This window comes from Rutilus rutilus (assembly GCF_951802725.1).
Source record: "Rutilus rutilus genome assembly, chromosome: 3".
Taxonomy (NCBI): domain Eukaryota; kingdom Metazoa; phylum Chordata; class Actinopteri; order Cypriniformes; family Leuciscidae; genus Rutilus; species Rutilus rutilus.
The window spans coordinates 4,957,054-4,971,304 of NC_140211.1; the positions used below are offsets into that span (position 1 = coordinate 4,957,054).

The following is a 14,251-nucleotide window of genomic DNA, read 5'->3' on the forward strand; positions in this document are numbered from 1 at the left end:
AAAAGGCTTTAAAAGTATATTTTCATGTTTACTATAGTGCAGTGGTGGAAAGAGTACTAACAAAAATTGTACTTAAGTAAAAGTATTGCTACTTAAGAAATAATTTACCTGAGTACAAGTAGAAGTACTGAAAAATAGCATAACTCAAGTGAGAGTAAATAAGTAGTTTGCTGAAAAACTACTCAAGTTACTACGTTACAAAGTAGGGGTGAGCGGGGCACAAACTAACGTGGGGTTAGTTTACACACATGCTTGAAAACTTTCCACAAATGTCAGCATGACGAAACTTGATGTCACGCCACTGATAAAAACGTACTCGGTTACTAACGTAACCTCGGTTCTCTCTAGAGAGAGGAACGAGTACTGCGTAGAATACACTAGGGGAAAATCCTTTTCCACGAGAATACTGAAGCCAAAAAATTATCCTTTAATTTTGTATTAATGTAAAACGCGTTGCGGCAGCATACAGACATAGGCGAGACAGCTCGCGCGCCTATTGGCTGATCTGCTGGCAACTGCTTGAGCCTATCGAGCGAAACCTAGAGTGACGTCATACCCAATAGTTGGCATGGATATGCGTCACGTCCCGCCGAAACGGGCGTGGCTTAGGTCTATAAATACCGCTCGCAGGCTTCATATCTCTGGTTTTTCATAGTCGAAGCAACCAGAGCGCGTGCATGCACGGCAGGATACGCAGTACTCGTTCCTCTCTCTAGAGAGAACCGAGGTTACGTTAGTAACCGAGTACGTTCTCTTACGAGAGATACTCTCGTACTGCGTAGAATACGCTAGGGGAACCTACTGTAAAACACTGTGCGTGCTGGGATCTGATACTATAGACTCAAGGGCGACAGCCCGGAGTTCATACAGTACACAATCACCCAGGGGACTCACAGGGAATCCTGGAAGAAGAGGGGTTTAGCCACTATCTTCCTATATGGCAGCATAGAGCTAGCCTGGCTCCGCCCTCCTACGTACTTCCGCTCAATTTCATTTTCCTTCAGTACTACGTCTGGGACTGCTGTATATTCTTAGGTTTCCAGAAACCATTTTTTTTGGAGGACCAATCAGCGAACAGAGGGAGTGGCTGAGAACGATGACGTTGATGTAGTGCGTCAGTTTGAGTTGGAGTAATGGCAGCGGAGAAAGATGTGAGAAAAGCTATTCGGTCCGTTGTTGCAAAACTGCCGAATATACAGAAGTTAAAGCCGGAGCAAGAACAATGTTTGCTAAGTTTTGTTGGTGGCCATGATGTTGTGGCCCTCCTCCCCACGGGGTTTGGGAAAAGTTAAATTTTCCAGCTCACTCAGCACTAGAAGTGCCAGAATTCCATAACTACTAGAACTGCCACAAGCGGTCATTTTGATCACTATTCAAAACTCTATCTTTAATGATAAATCCCCAATTGAGAGATTAATGCATTTATTGTATTAGGATGTCTTTTAAAAACAAAACAACACCAAACTGTACATTTAAACAAGTTTAATTATAATTTATAAATAAAAAATATTCGTAGATGCCCTGAACAAAATGACGGAGATGTTTTCATGTTTCCACTGTTCGATCGCACCCGCGCCCGCGCCCGCGCCCGCGCCCGCCGACACACACACCATATTCCAGCATTGCAGCCTGTTCATTATAGCCATAATAAAAGCCCAACGCCGTGAGCCCAACGCCGCTTACTTTCACTTTCGCGTATAAAGCATTTCATTTTGGCTTTAGTTATTTTTTCATTCTTGTTCTGTTCTGAATATAATTACATTTAAATGATTTGTTGTTGAATATGTTTAGTGTATTTTTTACCACATTTTATTGTTGCGTATATTGGTATAATAATACCGCGAAATTCAGTGCGGTCAATATGACCGTTTATGGCCGAAATAGGTAAATATGTTCATTTGTTTTGTTTTTTTGCCTTATGTGTAATTTACATAGGTAATTTATATGAAAAACATTTTAAATGAAAATACAGACACTTTTAGGAAAAGTCAGGTACCAGCAGGATTGTATTTATTTTTTCAACAAAGTTATTGCAGATATAAAATTCAAAACGGTCAAAATGACCGCCATGGCAGTTCTAGTGGTGAATGAGTTAGCTAAGGCGAACGATAGGGATGCAAAGCCGATAGTTGTTGTCGTCTCCCCTCTTGTTGCACTAATGGAGGACCAAGTGAAGGAGGCAGAAAAGTTGTTTCCGTATCGCGCAGTAGCCTGGTGATCACTGTACAGCATTTGCGGCAGATCCGAAACGACCGCAGCGGCGTATTGTTAATGATTAGACCCAGCTTCGACAGTTGACTGAATACATCACTGTCCTTATACATTTTGAATTTGTAAATGTTTCCGGCCGGTTTCGGCGCATGACATACGTCACGACCACACGTTAGCGATTGGCTATGGCAGATCCTGAGTGACTCTGGGCAGATCCAATAGTTTTGAACTTTAACAGAGAACCCGCCTACAAGGAAGTAAACGTTTCTCAATGGAGAGATTCCAGACTCTCTGTACAAATGAAATGTACAAGAGTCTGGTAGAACCAGGCTAGCATAGAGCAGCACTGCAATTCTCAATAGCTGCATAACTGACAGTGTCAGTTTATGAGATTTGGCCATACTAGACCGACAGTAGTCTGGCCTGTAGTGCGGGAACCTCTAGGTTGTAAAACCTTATAAATGTAGACGGAGAGGCCCAGCCTGCCGCCATACAAATATCTTGCAAGGCAATCCCACTTGACCAGGCCCACGATGAAGCCATGCTTCTCGTGGAGTGCGCCTTGACACCCAGTGGGCACTGCATGCCCTTGGTTGTGTAAGCTAGCGCTATTGCGTCCACTATCCATCTGGATAGGGTCTGTTTCGAAGTGGCTAGTCCCTTAGAACGCCCGCTGAATGAAACAAAGAGCTGCTCCGTCTGTCTGAAAACAGACGAGCGAGACACATAAGCTCTTAATGCCCTGACTGGGCAAAGGGAGCTTTCGTCCATATTTCCTTCAGTGACCGGCAGGGCAGACAGGGAGACGACCTGTGCTCTGAACAGTGTATTGAGGGATTTAGGAACATAACCTGCGTGCTTAGGTTTGAGTATAACTCTAGAGTCATTAGGCCCAAATTCCATGCACGTCGCGCTTACTGAGAGCGCGTGTAAGTCCCCTATGCGCTTCACTGAAGCGAGAGCCAGAAGAAACGGCGTTTTGAAAGACAGGTGTTTAAGATCAATCTTCTGCAAGGGCTCGAATGGATGACCTTTCATGGCTTCCAGTACCGTAGAAAGGTTCCATATAGGGACTGTGGGAGGTCTGGGAGGATTCAGTCTCTTAGCTCCTCTAAGGAAGCGAATGACTAAATCGTTCCTTCCAATAGACTGGCCAAGCGTGGTCGAAGAGAACACTGCTATGGCCGCCACATAGACTTTGAGCATGGTAGGGGACCTGCCCTTATCCAACAGCTCCTGTAGGAAGGAGAGAACCTCCGTCACACCGCAATGTAGGGGTGACACACCACGAGCTGTGCACCAGCCAGAAAACACCGACCATTTGGAGGCATAGAGACGTCGCGTAGACGGAGCTCTGGCCTGCGTGAGAGTGTTTAACACTCCCTGTGGGAGGTCAGCGGGTACCCGTTGATGGCGCACACATGAAGGGACCACAGCTCTGGGTGAGGATGCCAGATCGAGCCGTTGGCTTGAGAGAGGAGATCCCTCCTCAGAGGCACTGGCCACGGGGCGGTGCTTGCTAACTGCATCACAATTGGGAACCAAGGTTGGCTCGTCCAAAGTGGGGCTACAAGCAGCACTGAGCATCTTTCTTCCCTGACCTGTTCTACCACCTGTGTCAGGAGGGAGACGGGGGGAAAAGCGTAGAGAGGACGGCGAGGCCACTCGTGGGTCAGCGCGTCCTTGCTCTTCGAGAAAAATTCTGGACAGTGAGCGTTTTCTTGAGACGCGAACAGGTCTACTTCCGCTCTGCCGAATTTCCTCCACAGCAGCTGGACTGTCTGTGGGTGCAAAGACCATTCTCCTGTCGGAACCTGGTTCCTGGACAGTCTGTCTGGCCCTATATTTAGGAGCCCTGGCACGTGCGCTGCTCTCAGCGAGAGCAGGTTGCTGCGAGCCCATATCAGGAGGCGCCTGGTTAGCCTGTACAGAGTCAGGGACCTGAGGCCGCCCTGGCGATTTATGTAGGACACCACTGAGACGTTGTCTGAACGTACTAGCACGTGGTGTCCCTTTATGAGGGGACAAAAGCGCGTGAGCGCTTTGCTCACTGCCAACAATTCGAGGCAGTTGATATGTAGGAGCTTCTCCTGCTTTGAAGCCGACCGGAGGCCCACGCTGTGCGTGGCACTCTCTCTCTGAGCCAGAACTGCAGTGGGCGCATGCGCAGAAGGCCCAACTGGAGAACTGATGATGCTGAGGCCATCAGACCTAGCATCCTTTGAAATATCTTGAGAGGGACTATCGCGCCGCAGCGGAACGAGCCGGCTGCGCGCCGAATGTCCAGTGTGCGCTGAGATGACAGGCGTGCTGTCATTGACAGCGAGTTCAGTTCTATTCCTAGAAAAGATATAATCTGTCTGGGGAATAGCGAGCTCTTTTCCCAATTCACTGCGTGACCGAGATTCTCGAGGTGATCGAGTAAAATGGTCCTGTGCTCCACGAGCTCCGAGTGAGATTGGGCTAGAATCAGCCAGTCGTCCAAATAGTTCAGCACTCGTATGCCCCGCAGTCTGAGGGGTGCGAGCGCTGCGTCCATGCACTTCGTAAATGTACGGGGTGCCAGGGACAAGCCGAAAGGCAGGACTGTGTACTGATATGCCTGGCCCTCGAAGGCGAATCTCAAAAATCGCCTGTGACGTGACGCTATCTGTATTTGAAAATACGCGTCCTTTAGGATATCTATTGACACAAACCAATCCCCTCGGCGGACATGCGCGAAGATTTTTCTGGTCGTGAGCATCCTGAACTGACGCTTCACAAGCGCTCTGTTCAGTTGCCGCAGATCTAGTATGGGTCTGAGACCCCCGTCTTTCTTGGGCACCAGGAAGTATCTGCTGTAAAGCCCCCCTTCGCTTTGAGCTTGAGATAGGGGTTCTATAGCCCCTTTGCTCAACAGAATCTCGGCTCGAAGTAGGTGAGCTACTTTCGATTCTACCGTGGTCTCGACGCGCGCCATGTAGCGAATAGCCTTCTTTTATGATGTTCAGCACCCATCTCGAAACCCCGGGAAGCTTTTCCCACGCATGTGCGCGAGTAGCTAGGGGCTGGATGCGAAGCACGCTCTGATCGGCTCGCGATACAGCGGCTTCGGTGTGCTGTGACATAAGCGTCGCGCTCATGACATCTGAGGCAGGGGGCGCGCTGATAACAGCGGGCAGAATGCCCGCGCTCGACTCCTCTGCAGTGTTTAACCGAGAGGGGGAGGGCTGGGCTAGTTCCATGTCTGTGTGTGGACGTGGGCGCAGGGTAGCGGGCACATATACCACTTTTACAGCATTGCTCGCGTGAGCAGAGCGTATGCATACTGGTCTCGTTTTTACAGAGACCGTGAGACATGTGGGAAGTAGCGTTTGTGGGCACTGGGTAGTGGGCACGTTTGCTACGTTTAATGCGCAACCGATCTGAGTCGATTTTATGTGCGCGAGCCCTGTGTGAAGGGCTGTGCTTGTGTGTAGGAATGGGCACTGAGTAGTGGGCATTTTTTCTACACATGAAACACCATCGGCCGTGGCCGGGACACCAGAAAATACACTCTTTAAGGGATTTATCTGGGTAGCTATAAAAACGGCTTTTTTGTGCAGGCAAGCGGGCAATGGAACCGGCTTGTTGGCTGCTAAATAAGCTGGACCAGTCACATTTCCTGGAACTGGACGAGCGGCAAGCTTTGGTGGCAGTCCGGCCGCAGCGGGACTTGGACACCGTCGCTTTCCTAGGCGTGCTAGGACGATTTCGGAGCCTCTGGCTTCAACGCAACCTTTGGCCGCGGGCCACGCGGGGCGGGGCGGCGGCTGGATGAGCGAGAGCGCGGTCTCGAGCTCTGGGTCTGGCGGCGTTGTGAAGAGGAGGCAGTGGGCGGAGGCTTAGGCTGTGAGCTCTGAGCAGACGGTTTCGCACGGCCTGCTGCAGAACCGGAGCGCTTCGGGAGGAAGTGCCTCATGGCCTGGGTCGCTTTCTGCACCTCAGCGAACCTATCGGCGAAGTCTTTGACCGAGGTTCCGAAGAGGCCGGCAGGGGAAAGCGGCGCGTCGAGGAACGCGGTATAGCCTGCAATAGCCTCTTCGACCGGCGGCAGGGAGTGGTAGCCTCTGTTTTTAGCGTCGTCGACAGCGGAGAACGCCAAAGAAACAGAGGATCGTGTCCTGGCCGAAAAAGGGGAGTTCCAAGACTTAGCGACTTCTTCATGAAGCTCAGGAAGAAAGGGCACTGGCTTGGATGCAGGTGAAGTGCGCTCCCCAGGCAGGAAGTAGCCGTCCAGCCAGTTGTGAGCAGGCTGCTCAGGCGTAATCCACTCGAGTCCGAGGCTCGCCGTGGCCTGAGTGAGAACGCGCATGAGCTCCGCCTCAATGCTCGCTCTCTTCCCCGTTGAAGCACGGGCAGGAGGGGCGAGATCCTCAGAGCTTGCCCAACCCTCACTGCCTGATGCCAAGAGAGAGCAGGAATCCCCCTCTCGCAGCAGCACGTCGACTTCATCAGCATCGTCGACAGAAGCGGCGGCAGACCGCGGCCATTGTCCGTCAGGAAGTGATGCTGATGAAACCGGAGAAGCAGGCGGGCGCACCGGCGAGCTTTGACGGCTGGGAGAAGGTTCCGGGATTCGCAGTCTCGCTGAATAGTGCCAAGTGAGTCCTCAGAGTCGCTAATGGCAACAGCTCACAGTGAGGGCAGCCGCCGTCAGCGAGCGCGAGAGCTGCATGATCTTGACCCAGGCAGGAAGCGCAAATAACATGGCGGTCCCCGTCGCTGAGTGTGGCTCTGCACGAGCCGCAGGAAGGTATCTTAAAAAAGACGCAGCTCTTTCAGACAGTGTGTGTCGCGCTGGCGAACACACACAATGCAGAGAAAGGATATAGGCGCTGGATAGCGCAGCAGGAAGGCGATGAAGGCGGCGCGGCCAGCAGCTTCTCGACTCGTCCCGCTGAGGTGCTTTCTTCAACAGCGCGGCTTCTTCTCGGATCCAGCGATGTGAGTTGCTTCGCTGAAGGATGAAAAATCAGAGATATGAAGCCTGCGAGCGGTATTTATAGACCTAAGCCACGCCCGTTTCGGCGGGACGTGACGCGAAGCGCCCTCATTGGGTCTGACGTCACTCTAGGTCTCGCTCGATAGGCTTAAGCAGTTGCCAGCAGACCAGCCAATAGGCGCGCGAGCTGTCTCGCCTATGTCTGTATGCTGCCGCAACGCGTTTTACATTAATACAAAATTAAAGGATAATTTTTTGGCTTCAGTATTCTCGTGGAAAAGGATTTTCCCCTAGCGTATTCTACGCAGTACGAGAGTATCTCTCGTAAGAGAACTGACAGCTCTCCAAGCCAAAAGCAGACCAGAGGTGGAGCGAGCCTAAGAATATGTCAGAGAGAGAGAGAGAGAGAGAGAGAGAGAGAGAGAGAGAGAGAGAGAGAGAGACAGCCACGTAGAGTTGGAATCATATCAAGTGTGAGTGATGTCAGTCACCTACATAGTGAAATAATGTAGAGTTGTGTGTAACCCAGGTATTTTCTCTGCCTTATTTTCCCTTATCACGGCTCCACACTATGTTCACGTAGTGTGCTCACACGTAGAAGCGAGACTTCATGCTGGTATCGCGAGATTTGACGCAGAGCTTGCGTCACTTTCCTTTAAATATGGCCGTGCACTATTGGTTGGTGTGTGTGGGAGCCGGTGTGTTTGAGCTGCTGCAGGTTGCCGTTTAGCCCTGTAAACATATAATTTAACTCTCTAAACTGCCGGTTTGACTGTTATGCCTGCCAACCTTTTTAGACACCTCTACCATTCGGTTGAGACTGTTCTGTTTGAGTGACTTAATGATACAGGAACTGGTGAGTAAAATGATTTATATTGCTATATGCTGTATTTAAATTGAATCATGTACATGATGAAATATGATGAAATTGTGACTATGACAATAGGATGACATGATGATTTTATATGCATGCATCTGCCGGTGCGGTAGGAGGCGCTGCAGCCGCTCCCCTCACACAGCCTCACACACACTCACACACATTAATACTGACCTCATGGACTGATTCCCTCATGAACTTTTCTTCTAAATTATTGGACTCTGCCCTTTGCGTGGGCTGTGAACTGTTGCGGCTTCGAGCACTTGGATCGTTGTGTATGAATTCTGACTTGGCTCATTAACAACTTTGAATTGAATACTACCTATGTGCACATGTAAATATTGTAAATACCTGTCATCTTATTTCACTGTAATATAGTCCACAACTTGGCACCGCAACCTTGTGTCTGTGTTTCATTAAACCCAGCCTTTTCCTCCTTGAGCTGAACCTAGTTCATCAGATACTGGTCTACTATTTATACCATTGCAGCACTTATACATGCTACATGTGTGTTTCTGCTGCTGTCCTTTTTTTACTTTGCACGTCCGTTGTTGGCCATTAAATTGTGTGCATATAGTGCTCCAATATGAAGAAATATAGTGCTGATGGAGACAGACTGCGTCTTAAATTTTGTGTTTGGGATGCAGAAACAAGGTATTGGTCACTGACAGTATTGATGGTGAAAGAACATGGAAAACAAATAAGAATAGAAAATACAAATACTGAGGTGGATTTTTCCTGTAAATTGCTTTATAAATACAATATACAGATCCTTCACTCACATTCAAATGACCATGTTTCCAAAGAATTACAACAACAATGACCAACACAGAGGAAATATGTAGAGACACGCGAATGAAGAAGAAAAATGAAAAAGGCTTTTTTTTTTTTAAGTAATGAACAAATTATGTTTTGTGATGAGCTGAATGAGGGATGAGAGCAGATATAATAAAGTCGAGAACTGCCCAAACTTTTGACGCTCTCAATGCTTTCTCCGGTCTGCTGTCAATCCCACAATGCCCTGCGCGAGCGTGAAGCTTGACTTCCATAGGAATGAATTGAAAACGTTCGCTCCACTCCGCTCGCTCTGTGCCAGTGGACACACCATTAACATGGAAATAGCCCGCGCCAGACGCTCTGTTCGCGTTTGGTGTCAACGCAGCATATAGAGTTTGCTCGCATGCTCATCGCACGTCGGAAAAACTGCCGTCCAATGCCGGAGCAAGAGGGACTGTCAACTGCAGCAACCTGATATAAGTATGTGTTCATAAATGTAACACTGTTGGTGAATGTGCTGTGAACTGAAACTTACATTGTGATGAGCTGACTGAGGGAAGAGAGCAGATATAATAATCACGTAGTTTAAAGCTACAGACAGAAACATACAACACACAAGGAGAGCAGTACACTCTCAGTAACCAGTATCACCAGTATTCACTAATGAACTCAACCCTCATCAATCAGATCATTAGTGGGTTGTTTGGATGAAAAATGTCAGAAAAACAAATGTACGTCAAATTAAACAGGGAAGTAACACTTTACGCTGCCTAGCGATAACATGAAAGCAGCTGTCTGGATGTGAAATTTAAAATGTAAATTATGAAATTTTACATATTTTCTTGGTAATCCTTTATTCAGCAGAAATTGTAGTTTTACTGATACTGACTGACACATATGCCAATATGCAGATATAGAGAAATACAAATAAGGAGGAAGTAAAATATGAAAATTTGTTTTAGAACAGTACACAAATGATGTGATGAGCTGAATGAGGGATGAGAGCAGATATAATAATCACATTGCAAAACAGAAATATCAGACCAGAGTCCTGCACGGGTTCGGGTACCCGATGAGTGACCCGCAAATTTTGCTCAGACGGGTGAAAAATATCCAACTGTGTCGGATACGGGTGCGGGTCAGGTCGGACACGGGCTAAACACGGGTTTAAACACAGGTTTAAAACAATATATGCATATTTTTAGGAACACATCTACTAAAAATATGCCTGTATTTCAAGTTGATAACACAATTTAAAATCCACATCAGTTTATTTTTGCCCACACCCTCCCAGGAGTCTCTATACCTACTTTCACTTTTAAAAATTCTTCATAACCGCGCGCGATCTGCTTGCAGTCGTCGAGATGGATGCTGAGGAGTTGAAGAAAATAATAGCTAGTGGAGATTGTAAAGTTGTCGACAATACGTCATCAAAAATCAAGTCCAGTGTGTGGGAGAAATTTGGAGTTATCTGAAGAAAACATTAGGCAAGGCAAGACAAGGCAAGTTTATTTATATAGCACATTTCATACACAATGGCAATTCAAAGTGCTTTACATAGAAGAAATTAAAATAATAAAAGAAATAAGAATAATTAAAACAGTTTAGAAAAATAAAATAAAATACAGTACAGTACAAACAGTCGGACGAACAGTGGCAGTGCTCATTCAGTAAATGCATAGCTAAACAGAAGTGTTTTGAGTCTGGATTTGAATGTGACTACAGTAGGAGCACGTCTGATCTCCTCTGGAAGCTGGTTCCAGCTGCGGCTGGCATAATAGCTAAAAGCGGACTCGCCATGCTTAGAGTGAACCCTTGGTATTTCTAGCTGATATGATCCTAATGATCTGAGTGATCTGTTGGGTTTATATTCAGTGAGCATATCTGCAATATATTGAGGTCCTAGGCCATTATTGTGAAAGGCTTTGCTGCATGCATTTTCGTGTTGGATAGCCGCAAATGTGGAACTTCATCCCTGAGGAAGCGCGCAGATAACTGTGGAAACAAACTAAGCAGTTCTATCGAAGAGTATTTTTCAAATTTAACACTGTTAAGTATGTGTGGTGTGCAGGGCGTGTTTGAACCCAAAATTGTCAGATGTAGGCTAGACGAAATTGCGTGGCATATAGTGTTGTAGCCGCGTCTGTTCATTGGTAAAATGTTATAAGGCTACTCAGTTTTGTGGTAACGTTATCCATGTTCTTCATGTACCGGCCTTTTGACAGCTTCGGCTGAAGTTGTCCTTGTGTTAATGGTCGTGTAATAACTTCTGTATGACCTGGCAATACAATTTTTTTTAAGTGTGTCTATAATGTGATAGTCTAAACTGATTTTATTTCGGGTGCGGGTCGGGTGGTCAGTTCTGTTTTAAGCGGGTCAGGTGTGGATTTTAATTAGTGCTGCTGTCGGAAAACGGGTCAGATGCAGATTTAATTGCGGGTACGGGCGGGTACGGATTTACAAAATCGGACCCGTGCAGGACTCTGCATCAGACTCAGGACAGAAACGCACAACCTCTAAAGTAAGAACATGTTTATTCTTCAAACACAATTAGACTTTGAGATGTTCATACTGTCTTAATGATCGTGAATTGTGTTATGCTGATAAAATGTTTGCATGATCATGTTTAACTTAATATTTGAGTTTTTCAACTCAGAAATGGACCAAACTCTATATTTGATTCTTCTTCTCATTGGTAAAGTGTGCTTATGGTTTATAGTTTCATCAGGTATGAAAAGCATTAAATCAAACGCTCTCTTTCACAGCTCTCTGCTCCGTATCTGAATGTGTTCAGCGTCAGTATCACTTTATAAACGTGAGGAAGACCTGGACTGAAGCTCAGAGATTCTGCAGAGAGAATTACACAGATCTGGCCACCGTTGACAACATGAACGACATGAACGAGCTGAAGAAGAGTGTGAATGATGGAGGTGTTCAGTATATCTGGATTGGGCTGAAGAGGACGAGTGTTGATAAATGGCAGTGGTCTTCAGGTGAACCTGCGCTCTATCTGAACTGGGGATCTGGACAACCTGATGGCAGAGATGAGTGTGCTATGATGAATGGGAATGGAGAATGGAATGATTATTCATGTAGAATTAGCCTGACTTTCATCATATCAATACAGAGTTCTTCCATTCGGCCTAGCCTGCCTGGTGTCTGCAAAAACGAGTAATCCACAATACACATAGCCTAGAAATCTAGACGCACCCTAGCGGCAGCAACATTTATTTTGCTTCCAGGGTAGTCTAGCAACTCTCCGTTGACTTTTTGAGCTGGAAAAACCAAACTCAGGTCAGGCCAATCACATTGTGTTTAGAGTTTAACATAATGACGACAGAGTTGTGACGGTTCCGTGTGAATTCCCTGCTACTTGAAAACAAAGAATGGCTGATGACGAACAGTGGTCTTTCGAATCAGCTTTGGCCGCGACTCTGGAAGACTTGGAGTTAAGCTTTTCTTTGAGAAAAGAACAAAGAACGGCACTGAAGTCATTCTTAAAAAAGGAAGATGTATTCGTAGTTTTGCCGACCAGATACGGCAAAAGTTTAATCTATCAACTAGCTCCACTGTTGGGAAAACGCTCTGGGCTGAGTTTCCCGATAACGATGTATCTTAGCTCTTAAGAGCGCTCTCTACGTGCAAGGTTACGAATGCTCGCCGCAATTCCACACGCGTTGCTGAAATGTCACCTTGTAGAATGGCTCGTAATTGTAGCACACGCTTGTATTTTGAAATGTTTAACCTAATTGTTTTCAACTGATGTGCATTTTCTACGAGGCCAATAATCTACAAAAGCACAAACTTTTTTTTACCAGCGTTTTAAACACCAAAGTGTTTACCAGCAACCTTTTTTTTTTAAAGAGGAGATTAATGTCATTTTAGAGCTATACAAACATTATTTTCAGCAGGTTTAAGGGAAGTCATACAAATAAACAAAAACTGAAAATCTGTGATTTTGCTAGAAAACTGACTGCAACTAGTGGCATTAGAAGATCAGGGAAGGAGGTCAGGAAGAAGTGGCAGGACTTTGCCAGCCTTGCTAAAAGGAAAAGGGCTCTGCAGAGGACAACATTTAATAAAACAGGTGGTGGGACCAATGAGTCCTCCCTTCTCACAGCAGAGGAAGAAAAGGCCTTGTCAATGCTCGGCACAAGTGCTTCAGATGGCATTTGTGGTGGTATTGACATCCATGGAGGAGTAGGGGTAACACAGCCTGAGCCTGAGTCAGGTCCTTCATCAGTTTCATCTGCCATCTCCCAGCACCTACCATCTCCTAGTCCTCCAAACAACCCTCCCAGGCCTTAGCCTCCATCTTCTGTTGTCCAGACTGCAGCCACAACACCTCAGCAGTTTGAGAATCTTTGTAGTTGTTGTCAGGGCAAATGAGAGTGTCCTTACTTAACAGGGAGGAATAAGATGAAGAGCTGGTGGAGGACTAGGAGGACAAAGATGGCATGGGACCACATGATGGCCAACCAAGAAATGCCCAATACATGGCTGGTTTTCGTGCAGATCAGCAAGTCATTGTCAGATTTTTTCCTATTTTTCCAAGTCTTTGAAGCATATCACATATTTTATTTATTTTTTTGTTCATTCGTTTAATTTTTATTAAAATTATTAGATTAAATTATTTCTATTTTTTGTTTGGTTTTCTGACCTTTTTAATTATTTTATTTATACATTCATTAAACAAAACAAATAATAATAAAGTAATAAAGTGTACAATAAAGTACAATCAAAACCTTATATTATAATCACATTGCATTTGAATAAAGTTAAAGGTGTAATCTGCGGGTTGTCCTGCAGGTGTCCTCATAACTCTGTCTTCTTACGACGCACTTAGGGATTTACAATTACTCCAGATCACTCGTAGATCTACGATGATTTTCAAGTGTTAAGTTACGATGTTTTTGGGAAACAGACCGTAATATTAAGATCAGTCGTACGATCGTTTTTACGATCTACTTAGGCTTACGATGCTTTTGGGAAACGCAGCCCTGGTTGGTTGAAGCGCTATCCTATTGCGTGCCGAGGGAATTTGAAAGACCACCGTTTATCCCGCCCCTCGGATTGAGCCGTGTCTATGGTGAGTTGCCAGACCTAACATCTCGATGCTTGCCAGGCTACAATACACACATAATCCACAAATCTAATCCAAGCAATGGTAATAATCCACATAATGGTTATCAAAACTCAAGCATGGCTGCCACTGATAGTTGCATCGCTTGACTCAGGACATCATACAATGCAAACTCAATCAAACCAAAATAAGGCGTAGATGAACGTAAGAAAACACCAGTTCCTCATCAAGGGCATCAAATATGACAAAAGGTTGATAATAAAACTCAGTCACCACCTTCTTTACCACACACTCTCTTAAAAGGAAGATAGTTCATCCAAAAATGTACATTTCCTGATTA

General features: G+C 46.0%; 1 protein-coding gene across 1 annotated transcript in view; it reads left to right on the top strand.

Annotated features, from left to right (window-relative positions):
- Positions 1-5,373: 5,373 nt before the first annotated feature.
- The window catches only part of LOC311288335 (C-type mannose receptor 2-like), a gene marked incomplete at both ends in the record, with an annotated part of 33,174 nt that continues 24,296 nt past the window's right edge, over positions 5,374-14,251 (top strand). Inside the window, 3 exons of the mRNA XM_084405675.1 lie at positions 5,374-5,460; positions 6,583-6,826; positions 11,594-11,920. Of these exons, the coding sequence (XP_084261801.1) occupies positions 5,374-5,460; positions 6,583-6,826; positions 11,594-11,920 (658 nt within the window). The remainder of the gene's footprint in view (positions 5,461-6,582; positions 6,827-11,593; positions 11,921-14,251) is intronic.